Source organism: Gymnoscopelus microlampas (assembly GCF_963454915.1).
Source record: "Gymnoscopelus microlampas genome assembly, chromosome: 4".
Taxonomy (NCBI): domain Eukaryota; kingdom Metazoa; phylum Chordata; class Actinopteri; order Myctophiformes; family Myctophidae; genus Gymnoscopelus; species Gymnoscopelus microlampas.
In genome coordinates this window covers 56546112-56563536 of record NC_139941.1, presented here as the reverse complement: position 1 = coordinate 56563536, position 17425 = coordinate 56546112, and the positions used below count along the sequence as shown (strand labels likewise).

General features: G+C 39.5%; 1 protein-coding gene across 1 annotated transcript; it reads left to right on the top strand.

The window, feature by feature from the left end:
- Positions 1-5533: 5533 nt before the first annotated feature.
- On the top strand, positions 5534-16212 carry LOC311044504 (H-2 class II histocompatibility antigen, E-S beta chain-like). The gene is made up of 8 exons (XM_084056143.1): positions 5534-5622; positions 7888-8142; positions 8577-8849; positions 10650-10869; positions 12708-12775; positions 13531-13644; positions 14115-14171; positions 14867-16212. Exons 1-7 carry the CDS (start codon positions 5556-5558, stop codon positions 14150-14152), a joined length of 1035 nt encoding a protein of 344 aa, XP_083912269.1. The 5' UTR covers positions 5534-5555; the 3' UTR covers positions 14153-14171; positions 14867-16212.
- Positions 16213-17425: the final 1213 nt, after the last annotated feature.

The following is a 17425-nucleotide window of genomic DNA, read 5'->3' as shown; positions in this document are numbered from 1 at the left end:
TTCTGTAAGAAACAAACACTCTTCACACCTTTAATGTATGTTTTAAAATGTGTAACTAGTAACCAAAGTTTTCAATATATCTGTCTGTCCGTCTGTCTGTCTGTCTGTCTGTCTGTCTGTCTGTCTGTCTGTCTGTCTGTCTGTCTGCCTGCCTGCCTGCCTGCCTGCCTGCCTGCCTGCCTGTCTGTCTGTTTCAACTGTTAAATGACATCAGATTTAAAGTGTCCTTATTGACATGAAAAACACCTTGACATTACCAACAAGAGTCAAATAAAACAAACAAACAATAAGTAAATAAATACATAATTATGTACAGTCTGTCAGGTTGATCACTTCAACATGTCTCTCTAGTAACAGGTGATGTTTAATAAAATAATAATTCTGATTGGCTGCTCACACACACACACACACACACACACACACACACACACACACACACACACACACACACACACACACACACACACACACACACACACACACACACACACACACACACACACACACACACACACACACACACACACACACACCATTTTACCAGCAATGCTGAACACACATAATAATATTTATACAGTACAAAGTAGACCAGTGGAGTGCTCCAGCATTTTATTTGGGTATTCTCTTCTGTGCCCAGGTATTTTACTTTCTGGTTGAAGTTGTCCCTCTTTCTTTCTTTCTTCCTTTCTTTCTTTCTTTCTTGTGTTTCTCTTCAACAGAATCAGAATCATCTTTATTGTCACATCTCAGGTTAAAGGTGTAAAGAAGTGGGTGAAGTTATTTTTTGTGCAGCTCCATCGTTTTAGTTATTTTCAGAAAGAGAAAAAAAGAAGACGGGGGGAGGGGCAAGGAGAGAATAAAAGATGAATCAAACAAAGATATTTACATAAAGTATATAAACATAGCTTATCTATCTGGTACTGCATAGACATAAGGTGCATAAGGTACAGTATGTGCATTAGGTTAAACATAAGGTGCATAAGGTACACTATGTACATGAGGAGACATAAGGTGCATAAGGTACAGTATGTACATGAGGAGACATAAGGTGCATAAGGTACAGTATGTATATGAGGAGACATAAGGTGCATAAGGTACAGTATGTATATGAGGAGACATAAGGTGCATAAGGTACAGTATGTATATGAGGAGACATAAGGTGCATAAGGTACAGTATGTACATAAGGTACAGTATGTGCATTAGGTTAAACATAAAGTGCATAAGGTACAGTATGTACATGAGGAGACATAAGGTGCATAAGGTACAGTATGTACATAAGGAGACATGAGGTTCATAAGCAGCAGCTATATACATGAGTATGTGCAATAATCCACACTGTCGTCTTTCTGGAAACAGATGATGCAACATCATATCTTTAATCTGATTGGCTGATTCTTCTAAACTATAAAACGAGTCCTCCTTCATTCTCTTTCAGACTCCAGAACTTCTCTTGAGGTAAACATGTGTTTATTCTGATCTGTTAATTCTGATCTGTTTATTCTGATCTGTTTATTCTGATCTATTAAATTCTGTTTAGTTTTGATCAGTGTTGATGCAGATTACAGCCACCCTCCTCATCCTCTCCTCTGTACTTCATGTCAAAGCGATCCCAGGAAGTAAGTACATTATATTTATGTTATTATATAATATATACATTTATATCTACTGTTATTATATAAAACCAAATATGTACAGTACAATGCACAATACAAACAAATGACCTGTGACACACAAACACGCACACACACACACACACACACACACACACACACACACACACACACACACACACACACACACACACACACACACACACACACACACACACACACACACACACACCTCTCATGTGACACTTTGATCACATGACCAGTGTGTTTTTAAAGACATTTGATGGTTTCAGCAGTGAGATGTAATGAGGCTTAGATTGATGTTTAATGAACATGAACAGCATTTTATCAGCGACGCTGAACACACACACACACACACACACACACACACACACACACACACACACACACACACACACACACACACACACACACACACACACACACACACACACACACACACACACACACATTTTAGCCTCTGTCACATGGGGGGGTGGGGAGGGGATGGACACAAAAACTATGGAACTCTGACTGGTATTATTTTACACTATGGAACTGGAAATAATAGAGCATATTCACATGGCGGCCATTTTGTCATTTTGCATTGAAGAAACGGGGTGGCATTTCATTAACTTAATAATAAAATGGCCGCCGTGTGAATATGGTCTTCAGAGACCACACCCCCTTGTCACCCTGCATAATAATACATATGTGCAGAGTAGACCAGTGGAGTGGAGAGCATTTTATTTGGCTTTTCTCTTCTGAAGTGACCAGATATTTACGGGTCCATTTGGTTCCATTTGTACACTCTCAGAGTTATGGGGGTCCTTGCAAATAAAACATGTGAGAACCACTAGTAGGACTCCTAATGTGTCATATATAGTGTCGTAGTAAATCAGAGCCAAACATATTCTGAAGAAAACCCAGAGACTTGACATTCAGTAATTGGGTCTTATGATTAAAATAAGAACATTATAATGGTGTGTAAATGAAGAATTTGACACGGACACATTTGTCCGTGTACAGACATATTGATGACCCCTGGGTTAGACATAAGGTGCATAAGGTACAGTATGTACATGAGGAGACATAAGGTGCATAAGGTACAGTATTTGCATTAGGTTTGACATAAGATGCATAAGGTACAGTATGTACATGAGGAGACATAAGGTATATAAGGTACAGTGTGTACATGAGGAGACATAAGGTATATAAGGTACAGTGTGTACATGAGGAGATATAAGGTGCCTAAGGTACAATGTTTGCATTAGGTTAGACATAAGGTGCATAAGGTACAGTATGTACATGAGGAGACATAAGGTGCATAAGGTACAGTATGTACATAAGGAGACATAAGGTTCATAAGCAGCAGCTATATACATGATTGTGTGCAATATTTCAGACTGTAGTCTTTCTGGAAACAGATGATGTAACATCATATCTTTAATCTGATTGGCCTATTCTTCTGAATATAAAACGAGTCCTCCTTCATTCTCTTTCAGACTCCAGAACTTCTCTTGAGGTAAACATGTGTTTATTCTGATCTGTTTATTCTCATCTGTAATATATTAGAGTATTGTTATATTTATATTATTAAAACATACAGTATATTTATTACTATAAATAAACATTATGTCTGTTGATTATATACTGAATAACTTACTGTTATATTGATATATCAAATATACAGTTTATTCATAGTGTTATTATTCAGTTATTATCCTCAAGACCCGAACCAACAGGCTTTGGATCAATTACTTTACACTGTGCAACCTGACTTATGAACAATACACACTAATAACACACACGCACGCACGCACGCACGCACGCACGCACGCACGCACGCACACACACACACACACACACACACACACACACACACAGTGTGTTGTGTCATTTAAGCCCATATGATCAGGGCCCTTCTGGTAGTTCTAGAGTCAGGTTTACTCTACCTAACAACACTAGTAGGAGCTAAATGTGTTATTTTTATTATTAGTAGTATTGTGCATTGGGTTAGATAATTAGTTAGGGAAAGTTAGCCTAATGTCTGACCAATCTGTAAAATAAATGCTTAACACTAGCTTTCTTCACAAACATGTTCATAAAGGTGTCTACAAACACCTCTCAATTTGTTCCAACCCAACTCCCTTGGGAAACTTTGTGGGAGCCAATCAAAGTTGGGGTACCCGGTGGGCCTGGAGAAAAACCTGGAACAATTCAAATTGGGATGTCTAGTTACAGTATAGGTTTTCAGGGGTCCTGAATCCATTCCAACCCTTAGTTTTTGGCCATAAACGTGGCCAAGAGGTTAGGTTTAGCAGGGTCCTATCCATCAGATTGTGGTGGCTGTAATTGTCATCTATCTGGGCCCTCTCAGACCCCCACCTTTCAAGCAATGCATTCTGGGATAGGTGTTAAAATGTCACAGATCACAGAAGTGAACCTTTCAGGTTCTGTTTATTCAGCTCTCTGTATCTCTGCTACACATCACTCTATAAGCCATATCTCCTAAACTGGTGGGTCAAACTGTACAACCAACATGTCAATGTGTAGTTATGATTCCTGCTTTCATATCACATGACAACATGTCAATGTGTAGTTATGATTCTCTGCTTTCATATGACATGACAACATGTTAATGTGTAGTTATGATTCCTGCTTTCATATCACATGACAACATGTCAATGTGTATTTAATCTCTGGCTCCGTTGCCTTGATCACAGCGAAACTGTGCACACACACTCCCTGGATGCCAATTCAGACCCTTTGGCCTAATTTTTTCACATGGGCCTGTTATAGCGCCACCAGGAGGCCGCTTTTTGCAAAGCACATTTTTTAACAGTACTCCTATAGATTTTGTCCAAACGTCACGCCAATCGGTACACAGTATCTCTATAGTCATCAAACGAAACGAGTATTTCAGATTTTTCATATTCCATCCTGATTGGCTAAAAATGGCTTCCAAAGTTTGCAGGAGTGCTCCGTTTTGAACAAAATGCCTCAAATCATGAACACGGCATGCAATTTCCGTGACATTTTGCAAGCACAATCCCACTAGGCAGAGAAAGAAATGCCACTTGAAAATTTTCAAATCAGCCTCATGGTGGCGCTATAACAGGCCGATTCGTATTTTTACCTATAACTGCACAAATCTGTGTAAAATTTTGTTTGCGCACTCCGTAGAGGCCAAGGAAACCTTTGCCCTGCATTTTTCACATCTGGCTTTTATAGCGCCACCAGGAGGCCGACTTATATAAAACTATTTTTTTATATTACTCCTTCAGATTTTATCCACATTTCACACAAATAGGTACACATGATCTCTATAGTCATTTGATGAAGACGGATCTGTTAGATTTTTCATATTCCATCCTCATTGGCTAAGATTGACATTTGCAGTTTGCAAGAGTGGCCCGTTTTGAACAAAATGTGAAACTTTGCACTCATATTCGCACTACGTTGAGGAACCAATGCCACCCTTTGAACATTGCCCTATAATAGCGCCACCAGGAGGCCGATTATTATTATTATTTAAATATTACTCCTAAAAATGTTGTCCAAACATCACACAAATCAGTACAAATGATCTCTTTAGTTAAGTGATCAAGACGGATCTGTCCGATCCGCCTGATTTTACACATTCCAGCCTGGTTGGCGAATTCCGAACATTGCTGGGCCACAATAACCTACCTGACCTGGCGGACACCTGTGCTTCGAGGAGCACTTTTTCTAGTTCTGATCTGTTTATTCTCATCTGTTTATTCTCATCTGTTTATTCTCATCTGTTTATTCTCATCTGTTGTTTATTCTCATCTGTTTATTCTCATCTGTTTATTCTCATCCGTTTATTCTCATCCGTTTATTCTCATCTGTTTATTCTCATCTGTTTATTCTGATCTGTTTATTCTCATCTGTTAAATTCAGTTCAGTTCTGATCAGTGATGATGAAGATTACAGCCACCCTCCTCATCCTCTCCTCTGTACTTCATGTCAAAGCGATCCCAGGAAGTAAGTACATTATATTTATGTTATTAAATTAACCCATTGAGGCCTGAGGATCCGATTCTGCTAAATTGTCTTCTAAATCCCAACAGTTTTCTGAAAAACATATGTTTCTATATCAGTGGTGCTCAAACTTTTTCATGTCAAGGACCCCCAAAATGATATGTATATGGCCACGGAACCCCATCTCAAAATATTCAGTTCCAGGGACCCCCAAAAGCAAAGATTTGAGTAAAAAATGTTTGCTTTAAAGGAGAGTTTCAGTCATTTTAGGTGTTTGCTTTGATGTGTCGCTAATCACTCACCAACATACCAGGGGCAGTTGAGTTATTCAATAGAAGCCCCTGTTGTCCATTGTGGAGACCCCTTCCACTGGCATAATGGAGTAATGCCTAGTTTAGCAGCTCCAAAGTTCGTTTTTTTCCCCACTAATTCTCATTATGCAGTGTCCTGACACTCAAACATGCACTGAATGTCCCTTATGAGCTACCGTTCATGCAGAACGACATGAAGCTAGTCCTCGGTGTTGCCAGATTCTGTGAGAGAAACAAGCAACCAGCACTCAACCACGTTAGCAGGCCTGTGGCCTTCAGGGAATTTACGGCTAATTTCTGTTCTAAGTCTGGTCACCATCCGTAGACCCTGTAACAACTAAACCTCCCCCAGTAGTCCAGTCCCTGACTTAAGACACAACATGGACCTGGAGATATCACAGTTATAAGAAGAGCAGAGGACAGAGGGACCTCTTTAATCTACTGGCCTGCTTCAGAAGAAATGTCAACTTGACCACCAACCGTTCAGTGTCCACTTATATGTCACTTGTACCAGTTAAAATACTCAAAAGACTTTAATGAACCAACCTGTCCTACTCCTCCGTCTAGAGAAATGCACTGATGCTCATCCTATCAAAACCCACTCACATCCTATGCCTACAACTTGGAATATCTATTGGTCCTAAGTCTAGTCACACAGGGATAGCGAGCCAAACCATGCAAACCATATTTACATTTATACCATCATGCAAAACCACTGCACATAATCATAGCATAAAGTCATTGCAAAACAAGTCATTGCATCAAACATTGCATCAGATACAGATCTCTACCTGAATGAGGTGTGTATTATATCAGTAATGTATCAGGTGATGTCCTTCAGATGAAACCTAGTCTATTTATCTCTATAGCACTAACTCAGAAAATGAGGCTCTTTGGAAGATTAAAAGCTTCCCTTTATTTGCTCAGTTCATAGTGGGATTACAGATGTGTATTTAACAATACAAAATACAAATATAAATGAAATCTAGGAATGTTTCATGTCTGTCTGGTCAGATTTACAAATGCCTTAATTTAGGCTTGTCCTAAAATAATTTATTATTTAGATTAAAAAGGAGGAGGTTCCATTTAGATCTCATTCAGCCTGAAATACAGGCCAGTCTAAATTTGGTAGTTCCAAAAATGTATAATACCAATTATTAATATAAATTATTAGTTATAATCATTATTAATAAACACCAAATAGGTTTCATCTCAAAATAGAGTAATTTCCCTTTTTTAATTTAAGTAATGTTTTACCTTCCTCCATGTGGAGCCATGACTGTTTAACATCTGAATAAGGTGCAGGAGAAGAAGCCCCAAAAACCTAAGAGCCCAAAGGGCCCCCTGTGTCCAAAAGCCTCCTCGCGCCTCCCTCAGTCTCCCTCAGCCTCCCTTAGCCTCCCTCGGTCTCCCTCGGTCTCCCTCGGCCTCCCTCAGTCTCCCTCAGTCTCCCTCAGTCTCCCTCAGTCTCCCTCAGTCTCCCTCAGCCTCCCTCAGTCTCCCTCTGTGATGCTCTGTTGTGAGCCCCTATATAAGGCAATACGGTCTAAAGGAAGTTCCCCAGACATGTGTGTGTGTGTGTGTATGTGTGTGTGTGCACATAGGTGTGCACATAGGCGTGATTCTTAGAAGTCAGTGTGTGTGTATGTGGCTTTTTGTGTATTTTTCAACAGCCACCCACACACACAAAAAAACGCTTACTTTGCACCTGCATTATCAGCATGGCCATATATGGGCATACTGAGGGGTTAAATTTACCCCAATATGTGTCTTATACTTGAGCATAATTCAGTAAATGCAATTATATGCATATAATCAGCAATTATATATTAAATCATTAATAACATCAGGTTAAATACATGAGAAAATTAAATGATAAAAAAATAAATTATGATGATGATGATGATGATGATGAAGTTTGTTGTTGAATTTAATGTCATCTTTGTTTTATTTCCAGTGTTCCATGAGTACATTGAACTCCTTGGCTGTTCAGACACAGTTAAAGACTCATATAAAGAGTGGATGACAGCACTGGATGGTGAAGTGTTGTTCTACGCAGACTACAACAAAGGGAAGGGGGTGGAGCCTCAGCCTCCGTTTGTAGATCATATCACCTGGACAGCAGCTTATGCAAGAGCTGTGGGTCAGCAGAAGTACTGCAAAGCCCAGCTGGACGCCTTTCTCACTGCCTTGAAGAAACCACCAGTGAAAGGTACATGAATACTTTTAACACAATAGTTATGAACTAAAACGGTTGAATATATTTAACATGAATGAAGATGTTTAAACACGTATATTATATTAAGCATTTATGATGCAAGAATGTGGACTTCAATAGTATTTTTCATGTGATAATGAGTGACCTCTGAGTTTCATATTTACGCTAGACGGGGGAATAAATGACACACACACACGCTTTGGGGAGGAGGGGGTTGAGTGGCCCCTCCCCCTCCTGCCTCCTATTACTCTGTGGCTCTGGCTCTCTGTTGAAATCTGCCATTTTAATGTCAGATTTCACATCCTGAACCTATTTTAGACTTTATGTAGTGACATATTTGGCCCATGGGGGCAGTTAGCCTAGTGTTGATATTATACAGATGATAATAAAACTGAACATTAATGACATTTTTAATTGTCTATTTCCAGATGGATATGTGTACTATCAGGCTGGCCGCTGTGTGTTTAACTCCAGTGAGCTGAAGGACATACAGTTCATATACTCAATGCATTTCGATGGTGATGAGATCCTCAGGTGGGACAGTAGAGTAGATCAGTGGGTTGGATACACTGAGCTTGGTGTGAAGAACGCAGAGCTCTGGAATAAAGATCCTACATACCTGGCTGGGTGGAGAGCACAACGAGAGGCATTCTGCAAACCCAACATTGAGCTCTACTACTCCTCTGTTCTGAACAAGAGAGGTGAGCTGATCTCAGAGCAGCACTCAACACTCATCACCTCATAAACTATAACATGACATCATAATAAATCATTCTATTCAGAGATGATTAATGGTGTTAATATTGATCTGATAATGATTATAAAACATCCCTTGGTCTGGGTTGTAGCGTGACGGCTGGCAATGCCAGCCTGACAGCGTGTTGCGGATTCTACTCCCGTTCCCGACGACCTTTACTGCGTGTCACCCCCCCCCCCCCCATCTCTCTCCCCATTTCCCTATCCCTCTTTAAAAAAAAACAAAAAAACATTCCTTAACCCATTCAATTCCAGAACGCATCTCTGTCATTTTAGAATTATTTAGCTATTCAAAAATAGCAGATCTACAAGCTCATAGCGCGGCACCGAGTGCCGCGCTATGAGCTTGTATGTCTGCTATTTTTTTTTAAACCGTGAAAATTTGTGCAAATCTTGAATGTATAGATTCTAAAGGGAACATTTGTAACTCAAATCTTTGCTTCTGGGTCCCTGGAACATATTTGACAAATGTTTGCTTTAAAAATATATATATCTAAAGAGTTACACATATTGTCACGATTTTTGAAAAAATAGCAGATCTACAAGCTCTGCGGCACTCTGTGCCACGCTATGAGCTTGTAGATCTGCTATTTTTTCATGTAGATCTGAATAGCCAAATAAATCTTAAATGACACAGGTGCGTTCCCGGATTGAATGGGTTAATATTCTGAGAAACATTTCAGATCCTCTTGATTTATACTGTATCCTAACACGCTGTCACACAGTGGAAATAGCAGATCTACAAGCTCACAACATGTGGTGTCACCATCGTACACAGAGTATAAATGAAACATATAGATCTATTTCTGAGTGTTTTCACCTACATATAATGACCTTCCTAAAATAGAGACACCAGGATTAATGTTTTTAAATGAACTTTAAAAAGAACCATGAAGGATAAAACACACCTCTATACACTTCATTTACCCTGATTTTATATTTAATTATTGTCTTTACTAGTTTGTTTTGTATGTTTTTAACCACTTTAGTAATATTTTACAGGATTATGTGTATTGTATTGTTTTGTTTGTTTCTACTCTTGTTCATTTGAACTATTTTATTAAATGATATTGCTTGGTTTAGTTTTGTTCATGTAAAGCACTGTAACTGTGAATTATTTAATATGTTTAAATTACATTATATAAATGCATTCTATGTTGTATAAAACTGAGGTGGAGTCTGAAGAGGTGAGTCTCCAGATTACGGCGGAAAATTGGGATTGAGTCTGCAGTTCTGACTGCAATAGGGAGTTTATTCCACAGTTTGGGAGCCAGAAGAGAGAAGAGTCTAGGACGAGTGGGGTGTTCAGGGTGTTTTAGAGAAGGGAGAAGAGTCTAGGACGTGTGGAGCGTTGTGTTTAGTTCTGACAGCTTCCCTGTGTTATCTGATCTGAGTGAGCAGGGAGGGGTTGTCGGGTTGGATCAGACTTGAAGATATGGGGGTGTCATACCTTTGGTTGCTTTGTAGGCAAACATCAGTGTTTAGTACTCTGTGAGGGCAGCAACTGGGAGCCAATGGAGGGAGAGGAGAACGGGGGAGAGCCGGGAAACGTGAACATTTTGGCTGGTTGAGGACCAAGCGTTGTTCAGCTTTCTGGGTCATTTGGATCTCATTTGGATGATATAATGATAATGAAAATTTCCTATGACTGATATAATAATAATAATAATAATAATAATAATAATAATAATAATAATAAGGGTAATAATAATAATAATAATAATAATAATAATCATCTTTTTTAGGAGTGGAGCCCAAAGTGAGACTGAAGTCAGAGACTCCCCCTCGTCGTGGTGAACACACTCACATGCTGAGGTGCAGCAGCTACGACTTCTATCCTAAAGTGATCCTGGTGACCTGGTGGAGAGGTCAAGAACCTTTGACCTCTGGTCTCTCCTATGCCGATGATCTGTCTGATGGAGACTGGTACTACCAGTACCACTCCTACCTGGAGTACACACCCAGGTACACACCTAACAGACACCTATACATAGAAATACACACCTCTACTGGTACTACCAGTACCACTCCTACCTGGAGTACACACCCAGGTACACACCTAACAGACACCTATACATAGAAATACACACCTCTACTGGTACTACCAGTACCACTCCTACCTGGAGTACACACCCAGGTACACACCTAACAGACACCTATACATAGAAATACACACCTCTACTGGTACTACCAGTACCACTCCTACCTGGAGTACACACCCAGGTACACACCTAACAGACACCTATACATAGAAATACACACCTCTACTGGTACTACCAGTACCACTCCTACCTGGAGTACACACCCAGGTACACACCGACACCTACTGTATACATAGAAATACACACCTAATAGACAACTATACATATATCCTTTACAAATAAAACAAGTGTTACTCACTTGCTGAAAATGGCCCATTAATTGGCAGGCTAATATTAAGTCACACACACACACACACACACACACACACACACACACACACACACACACACACACACACACACACACACACACACACACACACACACACACACACACACACAAACACAAAAAAAATAAAAAATCCTCCGAGTCCCGACCATGTTTATCACCAGTCCACTCCAGACACAACCACGCAGCAAGCTCGTGAACGAGAACGCATACAGAGACCCGCGCGCGAGCGCGTTATACATGAATACACACACAGGAACACGCTATAACATGTGTATCTCGTTATTAAGGGTGCGTTCGCAAATTGCGCACCGGAGCGCACTCGCCTATTAGTTTGTATTGGCCAGTGCGCTCAGTGCTATATTTCCGAACGCACCATAAGTTTCTTCTGCCTCTTGCCTTACTATTTTTCCTGCAATGGGGAGGGAATAGTGGAATACACAATAAACACTAGAGCGGAGGAGAGCCCAGTGGGGCATTCACGCTCCTACACAAACATAGTCCAAGTTATTTTTTCCAAAAAACTAAATATGAATGAACGGATGAATGTGTTGAATCACGGTGCGTTTCAGCGTGTAGATCGGCTACTTTCACAATCTGTCCTAATGTTAGTGCTAATTAACAGCTGCTCACTCACTGCCAGACCGGGCGGGGAGGAGGGGCCTCTTCAGCTCTGAGCAGATCCACATGGACACACATTCTACTTGAGGACACACGCACGTCATGATTATTTTAGGCGGAGAAAATATAAGGATAAGGACAAGGATAATTCCTTTTAACAGGTCGTTCATGAAAGTCCTTGTGGTCTTGTTTCCAATGAGAACCTGTGAGCAATTAGGGGATAAGAGTCTTGCTCAGGGACAAATTTCATTTCCTCGACACATATTCTGGCCTGGCCTGGAATCCAACCTGGGGCAACCAGGGCCTCTGGCTCCCTAGGCGGGCTCACTAACCACTCAGCTATGGCCGCCCCTACAATATCAAGCTTATACTGTATACGGTTATCTTATTGGCTATAACGCTGTGGCTCATTTTGGTGCCCCCCCCCACCCCCCTTCACCATGGTTCCCCCCCCTCTGCACCGTGGTGCCCCCCTCTGCACCGTGGTGCCCCACACACTGTGTTTAGGTACTGATCATCCTCCTCAGATAACATGCTTTTTGAAGAGGATCATCAGCAGAAAAAAGCGTGTGTGTGTGTGTGTGTGTGTGTGTGTGTGTGTGTGTGTGTGTGTGTGTGTGTGTGTGTGTGTGTGTGTGTGTGTGTGTGTGTGTGTGTGTGTGTGTGTGTGTGTGTGTGTGTGTGTGTGTGTGTGTGTGTGTGTGTGTGTGTGTGTGTGTGTGTGTGTGTGTGTGTGTGTGTGTGTGCTACAGATCAGGAGAGAAGATCACATGCATGGTGGAACATCCCAGCCTGACCGCGCCTATCAAGATGGACTGGGGTCAGTTACTCAGTAATCTACTGTAATCTACTGTACTCTATACTATAATATAGTGTAATCTACTGTAATTAGTGTAATGTGTTACACTTTTAAGGGTTCAAGCATTCTTCTCTTTTTGTATCTGAAGGTACATTTGTTTTAAAGAAAGGAAACTGCAAGCCAATTAAAAACAAGACACAATAATAATACAGACATCAGAAATAAAAATCTATACAAATACATTAAAACATCCTAAAAAAGTAACTATTCTAATAAGAAGGTCATGACAAGAGCCTCACCTACTTAGAGCTTAAGAGTCACGTCTAGATGAGGTACATCATCTTAGTTTACTAATGGCTGCAGATACAAAGACATTTATAGAATGTATAGAATTTATAGAATTTATAGAATTCATAGAATTCATAGAATTTATAGAATGTATAGAATTCATAGAATTTATAGAATTTATAGAATTTACACATCATGGTCAGAAGTTGGTGGAGTGAAGGATCTGAAAGTGACTGTAAAGTATGAGAACAGTCCTGAGAGATGGAACTGGTCTTATATAAATGCTGCATTAATATAAATGGTAATTGAGTGTCTCTGTGACTAGAGTCACATCAAGGGTTGGGTTGGGGGGGGTTAGTCTCTGTGACTAGAGTATGATATGATATTTGTATTGTCAGATGATTCCATATCAGAGTCAGTGAGGAACCAGGTGTTTTAATCCACTGCAATAATATATCATATAATTAATATAATATTTGTGTTAACAGATTTCTCCATGCCAGAGTCAGTGAAGAACAAGGTGGCCATGGGAGCATCAGGTCTGGTTCTGGGTCTGGTCTTCTTCCTGTCTGGATTCATCTACTTCCAGTGGAAGAAACGAGGTGATTAACATGTTTCATTAACATGTTTCATTAATTATTATACTACCAGTGGAAGAAATGAGGTCAGATCAACAGAGGATCACATGACATGTGGAACCCTCACAGAAATGCAAACAAACAAACAAACATGTAAAACCACAACCTAAACTGGTTTATATTGGTTTAGAACCTTAACCGGTTTAGACCAGTTTAGACGACCTAGTTAGAGGTCAAAGTGTGTTCTATGTTGTCACATTTAGCTTTAATACATCAGTGTTACATTTAGTCCTAAATAAGAGTCAAATGTTCACATTAGTTCTGATGCAACATGTGACCCTGATGACTGAACCCTAATGTTGTTGTGTTGTTGTGTTATTGTGTTGTGTTGTGTTGTGTGTACATTTATGCATTTTATAGAGAAATACACACAATACAGTACATAGGATTTATTTGTGTGTCTGTTTTAACTGTCTCTCTTCTTCTTCTATCAGGTCGTATTCTGGTGCCGACAACCAATGACGATCTTTAGACTCCTCCCACACACCCAGGTTTACTCCCTCTTTCTTTTTAATTATTTTCAATTCTTTCCATCACTATCAGGACCCAATGATTCAGTACATTCAGGGCATTAAACTAGCAGAATTAACGAGTACAGGTCATCCAACTTGTGTTTTGGTGGTTTTCTGACAAACTAATGAACATTTTATCTCATTCAGGTGTAAGGACCTTTACAGTGTAACCATTGGGTATATGGTAGCTGTGTCTAATTGAACACAACATGTCAGTGAACTGAACCCAATGATTCAGTTCATTGAAACCACTGATCATTCCATCACTAACAGGATCAAAGACAGAACCTTGTGGTCCAAAGGAGAGTGTTCTACCAACTGAGCTTCCCTTCCTACTAAGATACACTATTGATAAAGTATTGGTCAAATGTCGTTTGAATGGACTGAGTTGTTTCTACTTTGATGGTTACTGTAGTTGCAGGGAGGCTGCTGGGAGGTTAGGTTTTTAACTAGTTTACTAATAACTTGTTCATGATCTATTAACTATTTATAGCATAGTTTTAAATCATTAAATCATTAACCACTAACACACATTTAACAAGTCATGAATAACACATTAACTAATAATTTGGGAATGATTAATTCACTATTATAAGGTAGGGTTATTCTAAAGTGTTAACATGTTCACACAGTTAATACATTCTGATTCTTATTGGTTTATTGTCTTTTCACAGAACACCTGGGTGTGTTTTCAGCGAGGCACAGAGTCATCGCTGCCCCCTGGTGGAGAGAGGAGGCATTACATGTGTGTCCATTCAGCTTTTAAATAATCATAACAGCAGCACAATGATGACATCATCAACCTTTTAGATAATCATAGCAGCAGCACAATGATGACATCATCAACCTTTTAAATAATCATAACAGCAGCACAATGATGACATCATCAACCTTTTTCACAGATGTGTCTTTTAAACAATTGAAAATGCTAATTGGCTAGCCAAGGCTAACGATAATTCGTGTGGAGACTTGTGGAGTCTTTTTCGTCCAGGTCGACGTGGTTTTGAGGTGAGGTTAGGGTTAAGGTTAGGTTTGTAGACATAGTTTTAGTGAGGTTAAAGTCATTTATTATGTAATCATTTATAATGTGTGATAATTAATGTGTTACGATCATTATGACATCAGTCCCTGTGATGGGTGGACCTAGACCCTCTAGGGGTCTGAGGTGATGGGTGGACCTAGACCCTCTAGGGGTCTGGGGTGATGGGTGGACCTAGACCCTCTAGGGGTCTGGGGTGATGGGTCCACCCAAATTAGACAATGGTGGGCTGCCATAGTCTAGGAAATGAAAGGGAAACACTGATGACATGCAATCATTTATGTTAAGTAATGATTTATATGTAATAATTATGTAATCATTTGCAATATGTAATCATGAGCAGGGAAGCAGATCTTAATTTAAGGGGGAACCAAAAGAAATGACTTTCTGGAGGGAACATCAATAATATCACCAACATAGAGTTAACGCTTGGATTTTAAACAAACTAATAATGTTCACAATGATTTCAGTTTGTCTGACATTTAGCATTAAATAAACACCAAATACATTTTCAATATATGAAACAAACTAATGTCAACAATAACAAAGGTCATTCAAACTTTACTAAAGTAAAGGACACAATAAGTGTCTAATTCAGACAGTTTAGATATTCCTTGGTCAGTATTATTTATCTTTCCGTTTTTCAGCTCCACTGTTGTGTTTCTATCGTTCATATTGGCTGAACTTCACTCATTAAACTAGTTAACAGCTCTGTGGACAAGTGATGATGATGAAGATGATGAAGCTTGTGGATGTATTTATTTGGTAGTTGTTGATGATCAGGACACACGGTGGCAAAAACAAAACCTTGAAATATGTATTTTAAATTATATCATTTATTTCTAAATACTTTATTGTGTCAGACATGTCCCCTCTTTCTCCCTGGGATCTGCACCCCTGACCATGAATGGTTTGAAGTTTAGCCGTTAGATTGTGGGTTTCATTTGCTTGGTTTGAATATCAATAAAAGAAGGAGAAACATTGTGTCACATTGTGTCACTTTGACTTCCACAAGGTCACACCAAACCCACTATTTACAATTTACAATACTTCTACTTCTACTCCACTAGCTACATCTCAGAGGCAAATATTATACTTTTACTCCACTACAATTATTTGAAAACTTTAGTTACTAGTTACATTTCAGATACATTGACATTATGAAACATACATTAACGACTTTAGCTCTATTTTATACCTAGGCTATTTGAAAATAGTCGATCTACAAGCTCACAACGCGTCGCATCTCGACACGTTGTGAGCTTGTAGATCGACTATTTTCAAACATTTTAGTACTTTTACTTTTGGTACTTTAAGTACATTTTGATGCCACTACTTTTGTACTTTTACTCAAGTAGATTTTGAAATCTGGACTTTTACTTGTAAGAAAGTATTTCTATATTGCAGTATTGATACTTTTACTTTTACTTAAGTAAAGAATTTGAGTACTATTTCCACCACTGTCAAGGACAAACCTTTGTTTACCATGTTGATGATGAAGGGACTCAGGCTTCCTTCACACGTACACGGGTACTTTTTTAATAAACGTAGCTTTTTCCCCTTTTGGTTAAGATCCACGTCTACACGCCCCGTTTACAAACATATCTCTGTCCACACAGCAACGTATTAAGACGGTAAAAACACAGCTGTCATCACAAGACTGTCTATTTACAGCGCTCAACAACTGCAGTCTGGTGATGACAGACACATATATATATTAAAGATTTATCTTTGTCATTTTGAAAAGAAGATAATGATAATGTCTTAAAATATACAGTAGCGCCCGGTCTGTGCTCTGCTTTGGATTTCTCAATAAAATGATACATTGAGCAGTGAGCACATCCAAAAACAGGGCATCATATTTTTAGATTAATAAGTGTTTTAATCCCGTCTGTGGACGATTCTGTCCCAATGGTCAGTAGTGACGAAGCACATCCGGAATTACACTAAATGTAAGCAGAAGTAAACGAGGGGGGAGGGGGGGGGAGGACAGACGGGATTAAAACACTGCTTTATTGAAAAATATGGATTATTACATTGCACTAGAACCCTGTAGAGTGAGTTAACATTTGGGGCCAGAGGGTAAGCACCTTTTATTTTGCATTTGTACATTGTTTGGACACCCTACGGGCTAGGGGCTGAAAGTCCAGTAGGAAATGGGGGGATAGAAGCTACGACTCTCGTAGATTGAAAA

Bases quoted from the DNA above. Each gene is read 5' to 3' on its own strand.
- LOC311044504 (XM_084056143.1), top strand. From the start codon at position 5,556: ATGATGAAGATTACAGCCACCCTCCTCATCCTCTCCTCTGTACTTCAT. The intron at 8,143-8,576 runs GTACATGAATAC...GTCTATTTCCAG, and splicing joins GAAGAAACCACCAGTGAAAG to ATGGATATGTGTACTATCAG. The intron at 10,870-12,707 runs GTACACACCTAA...TGTGTGCTACAG, and splicing joins TACCTGGAGTACACACCCAG to ATCAGGAGAGAAGATCACAT.